General features: G+C 44.3%; 2 protein-coding genes across 3 annotated transcripts in view; one reads left to right on the top strand and one right to left on the bottom strand.

The window, feature by feature from the left end:
- Positions 1-74: 74 nt before the first annotated feature.
- The window catches only part of chm (CHM Rab escort protein), a 43,226-nt gene continuing 23,641 nt past the window's right edge, over positions 75-19,659 (bottom strand). The window contains exons 16-19 of one of the 2 annotated variants that reach the window (XM_042008889.1): positions 19,249-19,394; positions 17,880-18,049; positions 16,893-16,898; positions 75-669 (exon numbers count right to left, since the gene is read on the bottom strand). In XM_042008889.1, coding sequence (XP_041864823.1) covers positions 612-669; positions 16,893-16,898; positions 17,880-18,049; positions 19,249-19,394 — 380 coding nt within the window. In that variant the 3' untranslated portion in view covers positions 75-611. Of the gene's footprint in view, positions 670-16,892; positions 16,899-17,787; positions 18,050-19,248; positions 19,395-19,659 lie in introns of those variants that run through there. The other variant, XM_042008890.1, reaches the window with a different exon arrangement.
- On the top strand, positions 11,864-14,869 carry rps14 (ribosomal protein S14). The gene is made up of 4 exons (XM_042008921.1): positions 11,864-11,952; positions 12,716-13,028; positions 13,106-13,182; positions 14,765-14,869. Exons 2-4 carry the CDS (start codon positions 12,718-12,720, stop codon positions 14,830-14,832), a joined length of 456 nt encoding a protein of 151 aa, XP_041864855.1. The 5' UTR covers positions 11,864-11,952; positions 12,716-12,717; the 3' UTR covers positions 14,833-14,869.

The raw sequence follows: 19,659 nt of genomic DNA, 5'->3' as shown, positions 1-19,659 counted from the left end.
CTGTTAGCCTCACCCTGCAGCAGAATGGAGTCTGCTGGAAGTTCAGGATCTGACTGAGCATGTGCAGGCCTTCATTATCAGAACTCTGGAATCATTGATCAGTTAGGTGATCATGTGACTCACCTGGAGATATAAGGTTTCCACTTGCAGATGAAGTAAAGATTTTTCTGTCATATATGTTATGTTGAGTCAGTGGGTTGCCTTGGTAACCTCTCGGCTTTTGGACCAGTTATCTTCTGATCACAACTAGAACCCTGTCTCAGATCCAGTTTTTTGGATCCAGCTCAGGAGCTCCAGAACTTTTTTATTTAGCCAGTTTTTCCATTAAATTTCTAATGTATTGAAACTGATTTCCTCAACCTGCTGATCAATAAACTCCCAAATGCTCTGACCACAGTTTGCTTAGTCAGATGATCATAAAATGTGATAAAAGTTGAATAAACTCTCAGTTAAAGTTGTGATCTGGAGATAATTGTGTGATCAGCTGACAATCGGCCAGTGTTGAGCTGATCAAATGATCTGCATCTGTGTTACTGTGTCATAAATCTTTGTACTGATATCATTTCATGACGATGATGCTCATCTCTCTGCTTCCATCGGACTCTGAGAACTCAGGATTCTTCCGGTGTCTCCAGCCCGTGATCTTCCATGAACGGCCACCCCTCCCTCCTTTGAACCAGGTTACCTGACTACAAAGGCCTGACGAGCCGTCTGCTCGGCTTCATTAGCAGAAACATCTTTATCATTTAAGCTGCGAAGTTTTCCATTCAAAGACAAACAGAGAAGGAAGTGAGTGAGATAAAAGGAAAAGTTAAGACACAACTAACAGAGAAAGTGGAAACGACACCTTATTTCGCTCTGTTAATGTGACAGCCGTAATAAAAACTAACATGTTTATTTTCAATCATTTATGTCCACAAAATCAGAAAATGTGCCTTTAAGTGGACATTGTGGACTTTTGTTTAGTCCAGGGTTCGATCAGACAATCAAACAGACTCTGGATGGTTTTCAGGAATTTTTATGTTTCGGATTAAAACTAAATGGAAAAAAAAATGCAGACAGCCAGAGTCACTGAAATGGTCGTCTGTCAGCTGTCTTCATGACAAAATGAAAACAAGAGTCCGAAGTAGACAAAGTTCACTAAGAAATGAAAATTCTGCAGCTTCACAGAAAAAAATCAATCCAGCATACAGAAAATCAGTTTACTGAGAGAAAACAGAATAAAGTTCAATAACAAGTCTTGCTTTCAGCAATTTTTAGATCTGATACATTTTCCCAGATAGCAGACATGTTTGGGCCAAATCCAGGCTACTTCTGGCACATGGCTCAGTTATGGCAAGTGTTGTGTGGGACAGAAGTGGTCCAGGTGTAAGTTCCCAGCCTGGCTTGGATCATGAAGAGTCTCCTGTTGGCTACATGTGGTCCAGATGTCAATTGCTGGCCTGGACATGGACTACAAACACTATTTTGTGGGCCAGAAGTGGTCCTAATACGGGAAGTCTTCCTTATGGTAGTTTCCTTGTGGGGTACGTGGACCACATACAGGCCAAACAAAAATAAACGTTTGGGCCAACCATGTTTTGCAGTCTGGGAGATGAGTTCAGTCTGACAGGAAAGAATTTACATGAATATTCAGCCTGTAAAACTTTTAAAACTGATACTGATGATTAAAACAAACAGAATTTTTCTTCTAAATTATGATAATTACGTTTTATATTTTTCTAATGGTTGGAATTAAATGAATTCCGTTTTTATTAAAAGGTATAAGATTGTTTTACATTTTTGTGACAACCTGGAGTTTAAAGTTGCTGCTGGTGCTGGATATCCTCACAAAGCAGTTTAAAGAGAATGAATGTTGAGTATTCGGGGACTCTGTAGCTCAGGACAATCTGATGCCCACTGAGTTGGTGGGGGTGGCTGTGAAACCTTTTATCTCTGTTTGGGTTTTTGTTGTTTTCAGGGGCTTTAAATAAAGAAAATACAATGTTTGTGGGGTGAAACACTGACCTGCGCTCGGTCGCTCGCTCAGGCGGTGGGTGGGTGGGTTTTCTTTCAGGAGTCATGATGGTGATCGTTGCAGCGCTTCTTGACGGGAGTTCTGTCCGCAGAGCTCGTTTTTCTTCCTCTTCAGTGATGTGCTGTACAGATCGTGGTTTACTGCATGCTGGACTTCGTGTTTTGTGTTTGGGCTTTGTGGTCTGCCGTGTTTCCACCGCTCACAGTTATCAGGCTGTGACTCGACTTCTGACCATCGTTAGCATTCCTCATTGGGAACAATAGCGTCTGTTAGCTGTGAGCTAACGAGACACGAGCGGGACTAACTTTGATATTCTGCCACTTTAAAAATGTTGTGTTTGTCTAGAAGCTTTAATCAGCTTTTTACTGTCAAGAGAATGTAGAACTTTGTACAATCTGATTCCTACTATGACGACGATGATATTGCTCTTGATATATGACGCTTTTTAATGTTTGAATCAGACTTCCAGTGCTGCTGTTGTGATATTATCTTTATTATTTTGGAATCTGCAATTTGCATCTTAGAGCGTGACGCCAGTTTTTAGCAGCTGCTGAATGTGTTTGTCTTCGCCGCCCGTTAGTTTACCGACATCAGTCTCTGCACCATTTGGCTCGGGAAACTGAAAAAACTGTGGAGCCATGATGGGGCGTGGCCTTGAACTGGTACAGCCACACCCACTTCATCAATCTGACTGGGCAAAGAAAGTATGGAAAGATGTTTTTCAGGTCAGATTGATGAAAACTTGACACAAATGTTTGTTCATGACATGGAGTTTAAACTCCAACCTGCTGCTTCCTGTTCACACCGTTCAGCTAAATAAAGCTGAATCATTTGAATTTCATGAATAATTATTTTATATTTTTATGACTTTAGGAATCCTACACGCTGATTTATATTTTATATTATTTAATATTTAGTCACATGTATATGTGTTTATCATAGCTGTCTCACATATTTTGTGTTTGTTTGAAGCATCATTTGTTCACATCCTCAGAAATGAATGATACATAAATGGTAAATGGTCCGTATTTATACAGCGCTTTACTGTACCTGGAACGATACCCAAAGCACTTTACATCATACATTACATTCAACCATTCACACACACCTTCACGCACTGATGGCGGAAGCTGTCATGCAAGGAGCTCGACCACGACAAATCAGGAGCAATTATACATGTTCACCATCTCCAGTATTCCAGTAGGGGGCAGTGTAGGGAGCAGTCTGGCCAGCTGGAAGGCCACGGGTTCAACTGAAGAAAAAATGATAAAACTCTTAAAGGCCAGCTTTATGACAAGGTCTAAAATTACCTTCATCTTTACAATGTATCCTTGCCGCTAGTAACAGCAGCTCACATCACTAATGTGACATAACACCCATTTCCACCAACGGGTCAGACTTGGTACGGTATGGTTTAGGATAGGATGGCTTAGTACAGGACCGGTTGGTACGGGACCAGTTGGTACGGGACCGGTTGGTACGGGATAGCTCAGGGCGGTGCGGGTTGGTACATGACAAAAGACGACAACCTGCTGGATGTCCACTATCCTCCTCCTTTGTTTCTGGCTCACCTGAAGCCAGACTGACCTGAACCTGAAGACTGTACGAATGCATCTGTGATGGACTAATGAGAATAAATTAGGGGGAAAAAAGTACTTCACACAAAGTACAAAAAAACAATCACACACCCAAAAGTTGTAATTAAAGGAAGGCATCACGCTGATATGACATTACGTTATTACATACGTACCCTCACCTACCAAGTAAGGGTATAGTTGCTATGGAAACACAATAGCAATCGAGGTTTATTGAACCAACTAGCAGCACATGTTGGTGGAAACAGGATTAAACTCACCATAGTCAGTTATGCTCAGAATGAAGCCGGTTGGTTACGAGAACGCGAAAAAGCAGAAATATTCTCAACATTAACACCATTACAAAATCTGCAAGAACAGAGAAATGGACATAATTTTTCTCTCGTTCTGGTTGGGGAGTTCTTCCATCTTCTACTCAACACATCATTGGGACAGAACTTTTTTCTTGTGTGCTGTCCAAGAACTATTTGTTTGATTGGTCAAAGATTGGAAGTGGGCCTGGTGGATGTTACAAAGCATGAAGCAGGAAAGTGTCTTTTCCACCAAGCAAAAGCCAACTTTTTCTTGTTCTTTCCACCTCAAGAACAAGAAAAAAGTTCTCTGTTCTTGCAGAGTTTTTAACAAGCTTTACTCTTCTCAGGTTTCACACAGAAGTATATCTGAGTATCATCTGTGTAGAAATGAATATTTATACTACACGATCTAATAATATTACCTACTGGAAGCACAAAAAACATGAAAAGTCAGGTGTGTTTGTGCCAACATTGTAAATAAGAATGTGTTCTTAATATCTTCCTGGTAAAGTAAGGGTTAAATGCATAAATTTGAAAAAGTATCAGTCCAAGTAGAGAACCCTGAGGAACTCCATGACTTCCTGTGGCATGTAAGGAAGAATCATTATTAACATGAACAAAATGGAATCTACCTATGACACGTTCCACGCTGTGTTCATTTCTGTTGTCATGGAAACTGCACAGGAAGTAAACAAAGATGTGACCAAACTGACAGTCGGACGTCAGGAACATTAGGAACATTTCCATGCTGCCTAGATGAACATGAGGTTATATAGTGAGTATATTGGCCAGACGCTCCTTTCTTCTAATTGGCCAATTTCTTGAGGCCGTTATTTGTCAGAATTTTCCAGATAAACTAAAAAAGACAAACCAGGTCAATCTGAAGCTGCAGGTTAAACAGGTGCAGAAAGGCGTAAAAAGGTGTTAACAGGAATGTTCAGGTGAACTGGAAGCTTTCCATCTGACTCCACAGTCAGTTTCGTCCCGGTTCGTTCGGGACTCTAACCGGCGACTCCAGAGTGAACAATTGTTTTCTACACAGTGTTTTCTATCTTTAAACTTTTACGACACTTGAAAGTAGTAATTGGTGGACGTGCAGAAACTCTCCTGCAGATATCTGAGATGTCATTTTTTAAACTGTTTGGTGTTCATGTTTGAAAGTGAAGAGTTCAGATTTCACATGTTGGTTCTGGTAACAGACACGTGTCCAGCAGCTGAATAAGTCCAGATCAATGCTACGGGACCAGAACCTGGTTTCCGTTTGGTTCTGATGCTAAACACTCATACAGGTGGGCGGGGCCTATTTTAGAAGCGTCTCTCATTAGCAGGACGGGGAACATGAGGACCAGGTTCATCTAAAGGAGGGAGATGTTGTAGCCACAAGCTAACATGCTAACATATTGCTAATATAGCTAACAAGCTAATCCGGAAAACTACAGCTGAACTCATTTCTTTCCTTCCAGTTTAGTTTGAAGTCTTCTTCGCAGTAAACAAAAACTTGATCCAGTCCTGATGCAGTTTTGATCCAATACTGATCCAATCAACAGGAACCAGCTGATTTACAGAAATATGTTCTATATATAGAACCTATATATAAGGAGCTTGAAGTGAATATTTTTTATTCTTCATCCCAGTATGAACCGTCATAGAGAAGCTCTCTGTCATTTCTTTCAGTCGTCTTCAATAGTTCTCCAGGATCCTTAAAAGACTTTTCAGGAAGAGTACCCCAGGATCTTGAAGGACTTTCCAAAACTTTTCTTTAGATGTTTCTGCCTTTAATTGCGTTCTCCGTCAAGATGATCCCACACTCCTTTAATAATTTTTATTGGAACTAGAAGTGGTCCGGTACCTGGACTTGAACTGGTCTCAGATGTCGAGCAGATGGGTTTGTCATCCATCCATCTTCTGCTGCTTATCCGGAGTTGGGTCGCAACGGCAGCTGTCTGAGCAGGGAAACCCAGACTTCCCTCTCCTTGGCCACATTCACCAGCTCATCCGGGGGGATCCTGAGGCGTTCCCAGGCCAGCCGCGAAATGTAGTCCATCCAGAGTGTCCTGGGTCTTCCCCGGGGTCTCCTCCCCGTGGGACGTGCCCAGAACCAGGGAGACGTCCAGGAGGCATCCTAACCAGATGCCCGAGCCACCTCATCTGGCTCCTCTGGATGTGGAGGAGCAGCAACTCTACTCTGAGCCCCTCCCGGATCACCGAGCTTCTCACCCTATCTCTAAGGGAGAGCCCGGCCACCCTGCAGAGAAAACTCATTTCGGCCGCTTGTATTCGAGATCTTGTTCTTTCGGTCACTACCCACAGCTCGTGACCATAGGTGAGGGTAGGAACGCAGATTGACCGGTAAATCGAGAGCTTTGCTTTTTGGTTCAGATGCCGCAACGATCGGCCTGTCCATCTCCCGCTCCATCCTTCCCTCCACTTGGGGCAGGACCTCCTTGCTGACCCGGAGAAAACACTCCACCCCTTGTTTGTCCTCTTGATTTTCCATCTGCTGATGTTCTGGATCAGAACCAACTTTTCTCAGCTGCTGGTGGGCATGGTTCTGGGCTAGCTGGACTTGCTGGTTGTTGACTATCTGGGCTTACTGGTTCTTGGCTATCTGGACTTACTGGTTCTTGGCTATCTGGACTTACTGGTTCTGGGCTAGCTAGACTTACTGGTTCTGGGCTATCTGGACTTACTGGTTCTGGGCTAGCTGGGCTTACTGGTTCTGGGCTAGCTGGACTTGCTGGTTGTTGACTATCTGGGCTTACTGGTTCTTGGCTATCTGGACTTACTGGTTCTTGGCTATCTGGACTTACTGGTTCTGGGCTAGCTAGACTTACTGGTTCTGGGCTATCTGGACTTACTGGTTCTGGGCTAGCTGGGCTTACTGGTTCTGGGCTAGCTGGACTTACTGGTTCTGGGCTAGCTGGGCTTACTGGTTCTGGGCTATTTGGACTTACTGGTTCTGGGCTAGCTGGGCTTACTGGTTCTGGGCTATTTGGACTTACTGGTTCTGGGCTAGCTGGACTTACTGGTTCTGAGCCAGCTGGGCTTACTGGTTCTGGGCTATTTGGACTTACTGGTTCTGGGCTAGCTGGACTTACTGGTTCTGGGCTAGCTGGGCTTACTGGTTCTGGGCTATCTGGACTTACTGGTTCTGGGCTAGCTGGGCTTACTGGTTCTGGGCTATTTGGACTTACTGGTTCTGGGCTAGCTGGACTTACTGGTTCTGGACTAGCTGGGCTTACTGGTTCTGGGCTATTTGGACTTACTGGTTCTGGGCTAGCTGGACTTACTGGTTCTGGACTAGCTGGACTTACTGGTTCTGGGCCAGCTGGATTTACTGGTTCTGTGTAAACTGGACCGATGCTGCATGCTCAGTGTGTAACCGTGTGTGAGGATGAGGATGTTTCTGATCTTTTTCTTTGGAGTTTTTTGAGTGATTTCTTCTTCTGTGTTTCTGTAAATAAACTAAAGTGGTTGAACGCTGCATTCTGCTTGGTTATTTTTCTCCTTCATCACCTGACAGAAAACAGGAAAATGACTCATCTCATGAAATTATCTGGTGGACAGAAAATCTCTGAATATTTTCAGGGAATTTAAATGAAACTTTTTCATATTTGCACCTTTTTTTATTCACCTATAAAAAAATTTAAATCTTTTTCATAACATTCTTTAAAGTATTCATTGAGTAATAATGCTTCTGTATAATGAAACAGGTTGATTTTGATAAAGTCTTTGATATTTTTCTGAATTTCTGATAGTTTTTTACTTTATTTATTTAATGATCTTGACCTTTTAGTTCTTTTTAAACCTGCAGCAGTGAATATAAATAATTTGTGGATGAAAACCTCCAATCAGACGTCGACTATCCACGTGATTTATAAAACCAGCCGCCTCCACATTAATCAGCCTCAGAGTAAAAACACATGCTGGATGAGTTTAAATCAGCTGATTGAAGTCGTGGGTTAGTCGTCTTCTTAAAATCACTGATGTTAAAATCAGCTCTGGTGTCATCAGAGATCCATCTGATCACTGATTAAAATCATAAATAAACCAATAAAAACATTTTTTACTGAAAACAGGTTTAAATAATAGAACTAGAAGCAATCAGAGCACAGGCCTCCACTGAACCATTTTAGCTTTTCATGCCAAGGATTTTGTATTATTTTTTAGTTAGAAGCTTTTATATATATATTGTTGGGGAAATTTCATATATTCTCTTTAATATTGTGTTATACAGATCACTCTCAAGGTAAACAGATTGTTTAAGTTCTTGGTAACAGAGATTTATGCTGAGCAGCCTGTTGCTATCGTAAGTTGATGCATTTCCTTAGAGCAGTTCACACATGAGACCACGGGTCAAAGTTCTTATGCAGCCTTTTTAAGAGCAAAATGAAGCTGTTTCAGGTTTATTATAAATTATAGATACCAAGATATTCAAAACTTTAACTTAAACCAGTTGTGAGCAAAAATAAAATAATCAGGACCCAGAGACACACGAGCAGTTTTGGTGCGAACCACGCACACACTTAAAGTTCTCAGGAAATCAGTTCGCATCACCACACAGAACCAAGCAGGAAAACTGCCGTTCGGTATTTACATGAATGCACATAAGGATCAGTATGTTGGCATTTACACCTCTGGCAGAAAGGTTTTACTCAGATCACATACACTACACGAAGAAGAATCCTGTGGAATCTGGGACAGTACCGTACAAGGGTTTGTATTCAGATAAATCACACAGGTCAGTGTGAACTGCTCTAAGGAAATGCATCAACTTACGATAGCAACAGGCTGCTCAGCATAAATCTCTGTTACCAAGAACTTAAACAATCTGTTTACCTTGAGAGTGATCTGTATAACACAATATTAAAGGGAATATATGAGATTTCCCCAACAATATATTTATATATATATATATATATATATATATATAAATATATATATATATCTCACCAGGGGACAAACAACCATTCACACACACACTCACTCCTAGGGAGAATTTAGAGCCATCAATTAACCTAACATGCATGTCTTCTGATGGTGAGAGGAAGCCGGAGAACCCACGCATACACGCTAAGAACATGCCAACTCCACACAGAAAGGCCATCACCCTTAAAGTTTGAATCATAAATACTGAAAATAAAGTGTACATGTTTTAACGGGGAGAGGAATTCAGAGTAAAAACATCTGAAACTCAGATTTATTTACACAAACTGAGTCACTGGATAGACATAAAATAACATCCGACATCTGAACATACGTAGAAGTCGACTCCACTGCTACGCCCCAACGTATCGGCCATGTTGGTCAGGTCAGGGTGGTCCATGAGACCAGTTCTAACTGGATTAAATGTTTAATATTTGTTCATTCTTCTCTGCTTTGCTTTTTATATTCAAATTTATGATGGAAAAAAAAAGGTTTGAAACTGTAAGATAACAATCATTAATGATCACTGACGGAGGATCAATACAGTTTATTGGGTTTACAGTCCGTTAAATCCATAATTGATTGTCCTAAAAGACAATCAAAGGTAAAACCAGGAGTCTGGAGATGGCTGATTCTTCTGGTTTACACTAAAAATAATGATTATAATAATTCTATAATTGATCTCTGTGGAAAGAAGGAAAGAATCATTAGGTGCTCATCAATACATCCAGATAGATCAATTTCACCATTTTGAACCAGGATCACCGAAACCGGTCCTGAAGGGCCGGTGTCGTGTGGGTATTAGATGTTTGCCTGCAGCAACACACCTCATTCAGACGACTGCATCATTAACAGGCTTGTGCAGAACTTGACAAACCAGCTGGTGGCGATCCATTTTATTGGAATCAGGTGTTGCAGTAGAGAAACATCTGATACCTGCAGGACACCACCCCTGGAGGACCGGGTTCGGAGCAGAAAAGTCAGTTGATTAAACAATCTGCTGTACTTTATACTGGAGAAGAACACACACAACTATAAACAACCAATGACATGCAAATCATTAACCCCTTAATGCCTGAATCCATTTATCAAGATATAAAACTAATTAAATCTAGTAAAAATAAAAACAAGAAGAGAAAGTCTGGAATAAAATAAGTTGGCTGAAAGGTGGACAAAAAGATCTCATATTTAACTAAAGAGGTATCAAAATAAAAGCAATAACATATGAAAAAGTCATTCTGAGTGTGTTAACGTCCAGTTTGTTCAGCTCCAACCCGCCACAGATCCAGCAACCCTCCTTCAGTCCCATGGATGTATTATAGGACTGGATAACGGACTGAAAATGGCGGCCCATTCATTTCTATGGAAGCTGCTCACCCAGCGCATACGCCGAAAAAGTTCTCAGGCTTCCGGGTTACTTCCGCATATTGGGCCCATAGAGCATGCGCAGTAGTGTCACCTCCCATCATGCTTCACGTCACTGTGAACGAGCAATGCGCAGCCCAGTGACCTGATCCAGCGACGCGCGGTCACGACATTAATCTGCAGTATGAGAGCTGTACAAACTCAGATGATGATTTTCTACGGCACACGATCGGACCTCGATGTAAAGTAATGATATAATATACGTGGAAAAAGTTGTGTAGTAATTGTTAAAATGATGGTTTGTTTTAATCTGATGAATTTCTATATGGGATTCGTAATAGCCCAATATAAGTCAGTCTATATTGTATATTTGTATAATCCCGTGTCAAATTTTCACAATGACTTACAATTCCTACCTTTATTCATGAATAATTTCAGGCACGTCTTTTGTAATAAATGTTAGAAGTCCTTGTTAATGCATTATTTCATTGTGCTACCCATGCATATTCTCTTTATTTTTATGCTATTCCCTGGATGACACCAAGATTATCAATTATCATTAAAAATTATCATTTTTATTAAAAGCTATATATTTGTAAAAGATAATACCTCCAGAAGGTATTTAGACGGATGCAGAGTGAAAGTATAGCATTTCCTTAAAAACATATATTTAGCCTTAAAAATAAATCTTATTTTGGCGGGTTTGACAAAAAGATTTCCACAGCATTCAACATACAAACAGACGTGGAGATAGCTACGTTTCTCCTGGACCAGTTAGCTAACTCGTTTGCTAAAGTAGCCGGCTACCTACCAGCTGTTATTTTTCTGCCGTCGTAACTACAACCTAGAGCTAATTAGGATTTAGGTCACAATACGTTTAAAAACAGGAACTATCATGCATGTAATATCAAACATTAAGAATACAAATGTATTAAGTTACTCGATATCAGAAAAAAGAAACTTAACTTTAACTTAACTTTTACGAACAGCTTTCCCATCATATTGAAGTCAACAGCCGTCCTCCTCGCTCCCGACACAGCATGACCGCGCTTCGGCAGTGCATGTGCACAGCCGTGACGTCACCGGAGAAATAGAGACTTTTCTGTGGCTTTTATGGCCTTTTGAAAAATAATTGACGGATTAAATGTCCATGAATTAAAAATATTGAATAGAAAGATTAGTAATTAGCTGTGTTTAAAGCTGAAGACGTCCTGTCAACAGTTTTACAGCCGTGTCTTTTACCATTGTGGCCTATGGGAAAAATGCTTTTTGGGCCCCATGGGATTTTTTGTTGCAGTACCACGAGTGGCCACTGGGAAAAATCGGCGTGCCTGCCATTTTCAGTCCGTTATCCAGTTCTATAATACATCCATGTTCAGTCCTCTTCCACCGCTTGCCAGGACCAAGATGGCGGCGCCGTTGCCGTTCGAACCGGAAACCGATTCTTCTTCTTCGGGTCGGTTGGATTTGTTTTCCGAGAATTAAAAGAAGCCCGCGGAGCAGAACGCTTGATGTCTCGTCCGCCTTTATTATTTAGTCATCAACTATTCAGCTAGGCGTACCCAGGAAGCTCGTTTCATGTACAATAAAATGTAATAAGAGTCATTTTCATTTCTTTAAACAGAGCTGCTTTTACACATCTTTGCTGCCCCCACGTGGTGGCAACAATGCCTTCCCGCGCCGGAACTCATCATCTTTGCTCCCGGAAGCGGAAATCCTTCCTTTCTTGTTTCTGCTCAGTAAAGAGACGCGTCAGGTGAGTTCTGCTCGGACTCTTTATCAGTTTTTAATCATGCTTCCAGGTGACCATCCGCGGGTTTAAGCAGGTTCTCATGAACCGCGGATGGTCTTCGCCTCTGTCCATGTTTGAATTGTTTCTGTCTGACTCGATAAATTTGTCTTTCGCGCTTTTCTGTTTATGCTGCGAAGAGTCGCCATTTGTAGCTGCGCGCGGCTTCCAGTGTTACAAATTTTAGCGTCTAATTTAGTTGGTTTAGTTTCTATCAGCCTTAACAAGAGAGCTGAAGGTTTTTTTTTTATTTTTGAAGTAAATCCGGTGAGAAGGAAAGGATGGTACCTGTGCGCCGGCGGTCGAAGCTGACAGGCTAACGGTAGCATCCTAGCTAGTGCTGGAAAGCTAACGTTCAGATTAAACAGGGCGGTGTGAAATGTAAGTCATATTTTTAGGTAAACAGGCGAGTTTAAAGTTTTTCGTCATGGCCAGGGACTCTGCTGCTGCCGGTCGCACTCAGTTAGCTTCCGTTAGCCTCTGAATGATGACCGGGTTAGCTTACATGTGACTGATCCGTCCTGCTGGTTCCATCATCGGACTGGTTGTTTCTGACTTGCTGAACGTCTCAAAACGAAGTGATGAAGACTCCTCTGGTTGCTCAGAGATGAAGTCACCTGGAGAGAACTGATGCAGGAACAGTGGTTCTGTTGGCTGGTCAGGGGAAACTGGTGTTGGTTGTGTGATCCTTCAGTCAGGGTTCCCTCTGTAATGATTTCCTCCTCAGCAGATATGGCACCTCGTAAAGGGAAGGAGAAGAAGGAGGAGCAGGTCATCAGTCTGGGTCCTCAGGTGGCAGAAGGGGAAAACGTGTTCGGGGTGTGCCACATCTTCGCCTCCTTCAATGACACCTTCGTCCATGTCACCGATCTCTCCGGGAAGGAGACAATCTGCCGCGTGACCGGCGGGATGAAGGTGAAGGCCGACAGAGATGAGTCTTCTCCGTACGCCGCCATGTTGGCGGCGCAGGACGTCGCTCAGCGCTGCAAAGAGTTGGGGATCACAGCGCTGCACATCAAGCTGAGGGCTACTGGTGGGAACAGGTGAGTTCACCTGGTCCCGGTTATTGCTGGAAAACCTAGTCCTGGTTCCTGACTCCTGATCTGTCTCCCTGTTTCAGGACCAAGACACCTGGACCCGGAGCTCAGTCGGCCCTCAGAGCTTTGGCTCGATCTGGAATGAAGATCGGACGCATCGGTATGTCTCATATAGATCAGCACTTGACTCGTTTCTATGGCAACGTTAACCTCAAAGCATCATGGGAAACTCCTCTCTGACCACTCACTTGTACCAGTGTAGTTCTGGTTTCACTCATTGGACAGGAAGCCGTCATCAACCCAGAACCACACCTGTACAGGTGTAGGTAGATCAGCATCAGCCCTCTTCCTTTGACAACGTTAGAAATAATGGAACAAAGTAAATTCTGTGTAAATCTGTGCGTAATAAAGAAATTCTTCATATTAACTGAGAAAAACGGATAAAGGGCTTCAGGCCCTCGACCTGGACCTGGTCCTGGTCCTGGTCAGCTTCTTTCTGGAAACTACATTCAAAAAAGTTTTAAAAAATTTTTTGAAAACGGGAAACGTCTGGATAGCTCTGACTTCCAGCTGCTGTTTGACACGGATGATCCTGGACCACACCTGGACCTAAGTACAGGTTCTGCTCCAGACCAGCAGACCCCGACTAGGAAGGACTTTGTGCCCTGTCGCTGGAGCAGAAACTATCCGTCCTCCGTAGAGTTTAACCTCCACCAAACACACCGCTCACGTTACTGAGTCGGTCAGTTACGCTAGTTAACCAGCATCGGTTGGTTAGTTGGTTAACCAGCATCGGTTGGTTAGTTGGCTAACCAGCATCGGTTGGTTAGTTGGCTAACCTGCATCGGTTGGTTAGTTGGCTAATCTGCATCGGTTGGTTAGTTGGTTAACCAGCATCGGTTGGTTAGTTGGCTAACCTGCATCGGTTGGTTAGTTGGCTAACCTGCATCGGTTGGTTAGTTGGCTAACCTGCATCGGTTGGTTAGTTGGTTAACCTGCATCATGGTTCCTGAACGCTTTGTGCTGTGAAGCTGAGACGTCGTCCATCACACAAGCCTCATGTTTCACCCCACTGGGGGGAAACTTTTTCCATGAGAACACGGACGCAGTAACACACGTGTTCTCCTTCCTGATGTGGTCTCTGGTTTCCAGTCGGTCTGAAAGCAGCGCCCGTGGTTCTAAAACCAGAAAAGAAGAACCTGGAGGACTGACCTCATCAGCTGATGTCGGTTACGATATTAATGTAAACAAAGCCGAGAGTAAACGTCAGCGCTGATGTAAACGAGCGGCCTGTAGGAAGCCATGATTAACTATTGATCTGATCGATCATGTCCTGACGATTGATCAGGCTGTAAATTTAAGTGGATCATAGTCTTTCTGTCAGTCAGCGTTTCCATGGAAACACCTGAGCTTGATTATTGATCAGTGATCTGTATCCGGACCTTGTGATCAGTGATGTTTACAGAGCAGAGATGTAAACAAACCCCGATGAAGATGCTCATCATCGTTAAAACTTCCTGATAAAACGTTTAAACGGTTTCTCCACTCCAACGTCGTCCAGACGGAAACGGTCAGACCCGGCGGAGAAATCCGGATCCATCGTTAGAACCTGGTCCTGGTCTTCAGGACGGAACGTTCAAGCAGCTGCAGTGTTTGTTGCGAGGAAGAGGAGGATGTGGATGATGAAGAGTAGTGTTGTGATCTGTAACTGACTTCCTGTTCCTTCTTCTTCTTCTGTCCAGAGGACGTCACTCCGATCCCGTCAGACTCCACCAGGAGGAAGGGCGGTCGTCGTGGTCGCCGTCTGTAAACAGCTGGAAAGATTTCAATAAAAACTTTAAGATCCACGTCTGGCTGAGTTTATCTGGTCCATCAATACAGCTGATCGGGGTCTGGTTCATCAGTACAGCTGATCGGGGTCTGGTCCATCAGTACAGCTGATCGGGGTCTGGTCCATCAGTACAGCTGATCGGGGTCTGGTCCATCAGTACAGCTGATCGGGGTCTGGTCCATCAGTACAGCTGATCGGGGTCTGGTCCATCAGTACAGCTGATCGGGGTCTGGTCCATCACTACAGCTGATCGGGGTCTGGTCCATCACTACAGCTGATCGGGGTCTGGTCCATCAGTACAGCTGATCGGGTTGTGATCAGTCAGCTGGAAACCGATCTATTAAACTGATTCCTGATCAGCTGATAGGGGTTCCACATCTTAGCTTATTGATCAGTTCTGATTGCAGCACATGAGGAAAAATTGAAGTTATTTTGATGATGATGATGGTCACATGACCTGCAGAGTTTAGTTTCCGTGGTGATCTGAACTAGAACTTTAGTAAACCGGGTGACTGGAGACACTTGGGTTAGAAATTCTCTTCAATCTCAAGTTATTGATCCATCAGATGAGGTTTTCAGACTCCGCCCCCTCGTGTGTGAATGTGCTAATCTGAAGTTTTATTTTTTCCTTAATGGTTTAATTTGACGTCCCTGGTAAAACAAAAACTTTATTTAATAATTGAAAAAATAAAATCTTACATTTATCTGGTGACCCCCTAAAATTATCTTGTGATCTCAGTGGGAGTCCCGAGTCCCAGTTTGAAAACTCCTGATGATAAATTTTCCATGAGTGATGTCAGTCCCTCCACCAGGAGGCAGGGTGGAGCAGGGTGGGTTCCCATCATGAAACGAGTTAAACTGGGTTAGTGTGGATCAGCTGGATCAACGGCAGTAAAACTTCCTGAACATCTTTTATCCTGAAACCTGGCGACTCAGGACGGGACCAGACGGAGATCCTGATGGACCACGTTAAAAACTAGACCAGGTTTTGTCTGGTGGGGACGGCGTGGTCATCACCAGGTCAGAAAGGTGGAGGTGGGCAGCAGGTGGAGATGCTGTCAACGCCAGAGAGGAGGCTCAACCATTTAGTCCTTCGTTTTCATCTAGAAAACGAAGCTGTACAGATATACCTGAGACTGGCAGCAGTTTGTTCAGTGTAAATAGTTCTTTCTGGTTCCTGGTGCTCCAGCTGGGTAGATAGACACTTTGAGTGTAGAACGACATCCTGGTCCGACCCATCGGTGCTTCCAGACGGGTGGTCCGTGAAGGTGTGCATTGGCTCTTCCTGCAGTGTTCGGTCAGGCTTTCAGTTCTTTCCTGGCGTTTAGGATTGTAACTGCCTGCTGGTTCTCGGTGCAGCCATGCTCCTTCCCACGTCCTCCTTTGGCTGTTTCCAGCACTGCAAACTTCTGCCGCTCTGATGTTCTAGAGGCTTGAGGCCACATGATCCTTCTCTTTATGGATCGTCTGTTTGAAGGGCCTGAAAACAGCACTGGGAGGCTCTGGGCCCCTCCTGTTCCTCCAGGGACCTCATGTCTAAAGCTGGCGTATGTACAGAAACCAGCGTGCGCCGGTTCTAGTCAGCTTTTGGAATTTATAAAAACCAAATTTGGTGTGAAAATGTTCCTCCATGCAAACTCTGACCCAGGCGTACACACAAAATCTGGAGAAACAGGAAACGGCGACACCAACGGTCCAGAATAAAACCAAGAAATGATGTGAAATGAGAGACATTTGTACACAATCCACTATTACCTTCCACCACATGTTAGATATTAAAGCTGTTTGTAGACATGAATACAGACACATTCCATATTAATCCTCCTAAGAGCCACGCTCGGGGGAAACCAGGTTTTCCAGGAAAAAGGGAGATGATGTTAATAAGAAACTTAACCACTAAAACATGTTCTGTCATTGTGAAACAAAACTTCATGTTATAAAACCCATCCAGATAAATAAGGAGCCAGTCTGCTGCCAGCATCTAGCAGCCAGTGTGGAAAGTAGCTTTGGTCCTTCAGTCCAGCAGAGCGGGACCAGACTGGAGGCTGGAGGTCTAGAAGTGATGCTACGCTAATGAAACACACAAGAGGAGGATTTCCTTTATTTATTCTTACACAATGTTTTTATTCTTGTCCTCATTTCTGTCCACACGTCTTTATTTCCTGCAACTCCTTGTCCACCTGGTTACTAGCGTGATGGTGTCCCTCTGCACCTGCAGGACTTCCTCTGAGGACACGGCTGCTGTGTTGGTGGGTGGAGTCATGCTTTTAGAAATCTGGAAGTTTTTGTGCTGCATTTCCTGTTCTCCCTGCGTTCGCCTCCTGTAGGCTGCTTTGCTGCGCTCAGGTTTAGATGTGAGGCTCCAGGTACTTGACCTGTGCATTGTGGTGGTTCCTCACATTTCACCTTGGCTTGATGGATCCTCAGACCTCCTGGTATCTGTATGGCTCGGGGCTCGTTGTCTCCTTTCATCCAGTTGGTTTAAGTTAGAAGTCAGAATGAGTCAGTCAGGCAGTTGCTGGGAAGTCAGACCCCTAAAGGATGCAGGCGGGGGGGTCTGGGTGGTTTGGGGATGCAGGCGGGGGGGTCTGGGTGGTTTGGGGATGCAGGCGGGGGGGTCTGGGTGGGGGGTCTGGGTGGTTTGGGGATGCAGGCGGGGGGGTCTGGGTGGTTTGGGGATGCAGGCGGGGGGGTCTGGGTGGTTTGGGGATGCAGGCGAGGGGTCTGACCTGCTGTTGAATGCAGGAGTTTTTCTGGGGAAATTTCCTGCAGACAACGTATTATTCCAGTAAGCAGAGTCGGAATCAAACCCTCACTCAGGCCACCCCAACTCATGTACTGCGTGCATGTGCACACACGTGAACCACGTAATCACCAGAGCTCCTTGTTCTGGACCAACATTCTGGAGCCAATGAGAGCAGAGGAAACTGGTCATGTGATCATGTTGATCTTTAATGAGACTCATTTAAATTAAATACAACAAACAATTGAAGGCAACTCTGAGCCAGACATCTGGTTCTCCTCACTCCTCCCTCTGGAGATCCTGGTCCCTCTGGAGATCCTGGTTCTGCTCCTCCTGGTCTTCCTCTCCCACTGAAGCGGAGGTGTTCTCACCATCATAGATGATGTCTTCAGGATTGGGAGCTGGAGGACAGAAATCCTCCTCAGGGAGAATCTTCTGGAAGATGGACTTGGCCTGAAGGTTCAGGAAAGAAACAGGAAGAAAAACAAGTAAAAACATAATAAACAAACACGAGTTTCAGACTGACCGTAGCGTCCTGCTCCAGACTAAACCTGGACCCAGTTTAGTCCAGGTTCAGACATGTTGACAGAGCAGATCATCTCTAGGGTTTCTGCTCTGAAAGATCAGAGGAAAAAAACCTCACCGCAAACGTTACGGCAACCCAGAGGCTTCATTCCCGTCTGGCAGAAACCTGCAGAGAAGCCTGGAGCAACGTCTTCTGCTCAAAGATTGACGGAGCTGAAAGAAAAACCTTCCAGAGGTTTTAGTAGATTTGGGGTTTGCAAACGTTTGCATTCCCACGTTTTCGCTACGGCCACAAATATTTTATAGTTAACGTGAAGGACCAACGCAAAGCGGCTCACAGCTGTAGATAAATACGTGATCCTGGGTCAAGGCTTTGTGGACCCGCCTTTTGCTGCATTTACAGCTGCAGGTCTTCCAGTTCTAGACTCAGACTGGATGGAGGTCTGGACTTTGGGCCATTCTAACCCATGACTATGTGTTGTTCGAAACCTCCATCGTAGCCCAGGCTTTATGTTTAGGATCCATGTCCCGCTGGAAGGTGAACCTCCGGCCTTTCCATGACTGATTTCCATGACTTACGCTGATGTTACCGTGGTTACATCCATCTTACCAACCAGCTACAGTAAGGAGGGAAACATCTGGGAGCAAGAATGACGGACACCACTTTCCATCCAATCAGATCCATGTAACCCAGGCAGGAACTCTGGGAAGTGGAGTTTTCCAGTAAATGTGGTTTTATCACGGTGAAACCTCGTCCGGGTGGAACCTCGTCCTGATGGAACCTCGTCTCGATGGAACCTCGTCTCGATGGAACCTCGTCTCGATGGAACCTCGTCCAGGTGGAACCTCGTCTCGATGGAACCTCGTCCAGGTGGAACCTCGTCCCGGTGGAACCTTGTCTTTGTGAAATTTTGTCCCAGTGATGATGAAGCACAATTTAGCTTCTTCTGGCTCAGAGAGTCCTGGTTTGAGACTGGTTGGTCGGTGTTTGTACTGCAGGGGAAACAACTGGTGGACTTTCAGAGGATCCACATGTTTACACACCAGACCTGATGCTAGACCTTGTGGAACCAGACAAAACCAGACCTTAAGTCCAGGTTTTGTCCAGCTGGTCGATCAAGACTCACCTGTTGGATGGCGTGCTCGTGTCCCAGACCTCCATCTGGACCAGAGCAGACATGTACGTTGGACGGGAGGCGGCGACCTTCCATCTGCAATGCCGAGCCGTCGGCCATGTTGAAGTAGAGACACCAGAGGACAGACGGGCGGTGGTCTGAGGACAGAAAGACCATTGATCTGTGATGAAGGAGCTTCTCTTAAATCAGCTGATTGAAAACAATCAGCTGATTTAAGAGGAAGACTCCTCCTCTTCCTCCATGATCCATGCATACTCTCTGACAGAGAAGGGGGAGGAGGAAAAGTTCAGTTTGATCTAGTCTGGTCTGATCTGGTCCGATCTGGTCTGATCTAGTTCTGTTTCTGGTGGAACAGCTCAGTTAGGTCACACCTACAGAACCTGCTGGTCCTGTCTGCGTTCA

This window comes from Melanotaenia boesemani, chromosome 15 (genome assembly GCF_017639745.1).
Source record: "Melanotaenia boesemani isolate fMelBoe1 chromosome 15, fMelBoe1.pri, whole genome shotgun sequence".
NCBI classification, from domain to species: domain Eukaryota; kingdom Metazoa; phylum Chordata; class Actinopteri; order Atheriniformes; family Melanotaeniidae; genus Melanotaenia; species Melanotaenia boesemani.
This window is presented reverse-complemented; position numbering and strand designations above follow the sequence as displayed.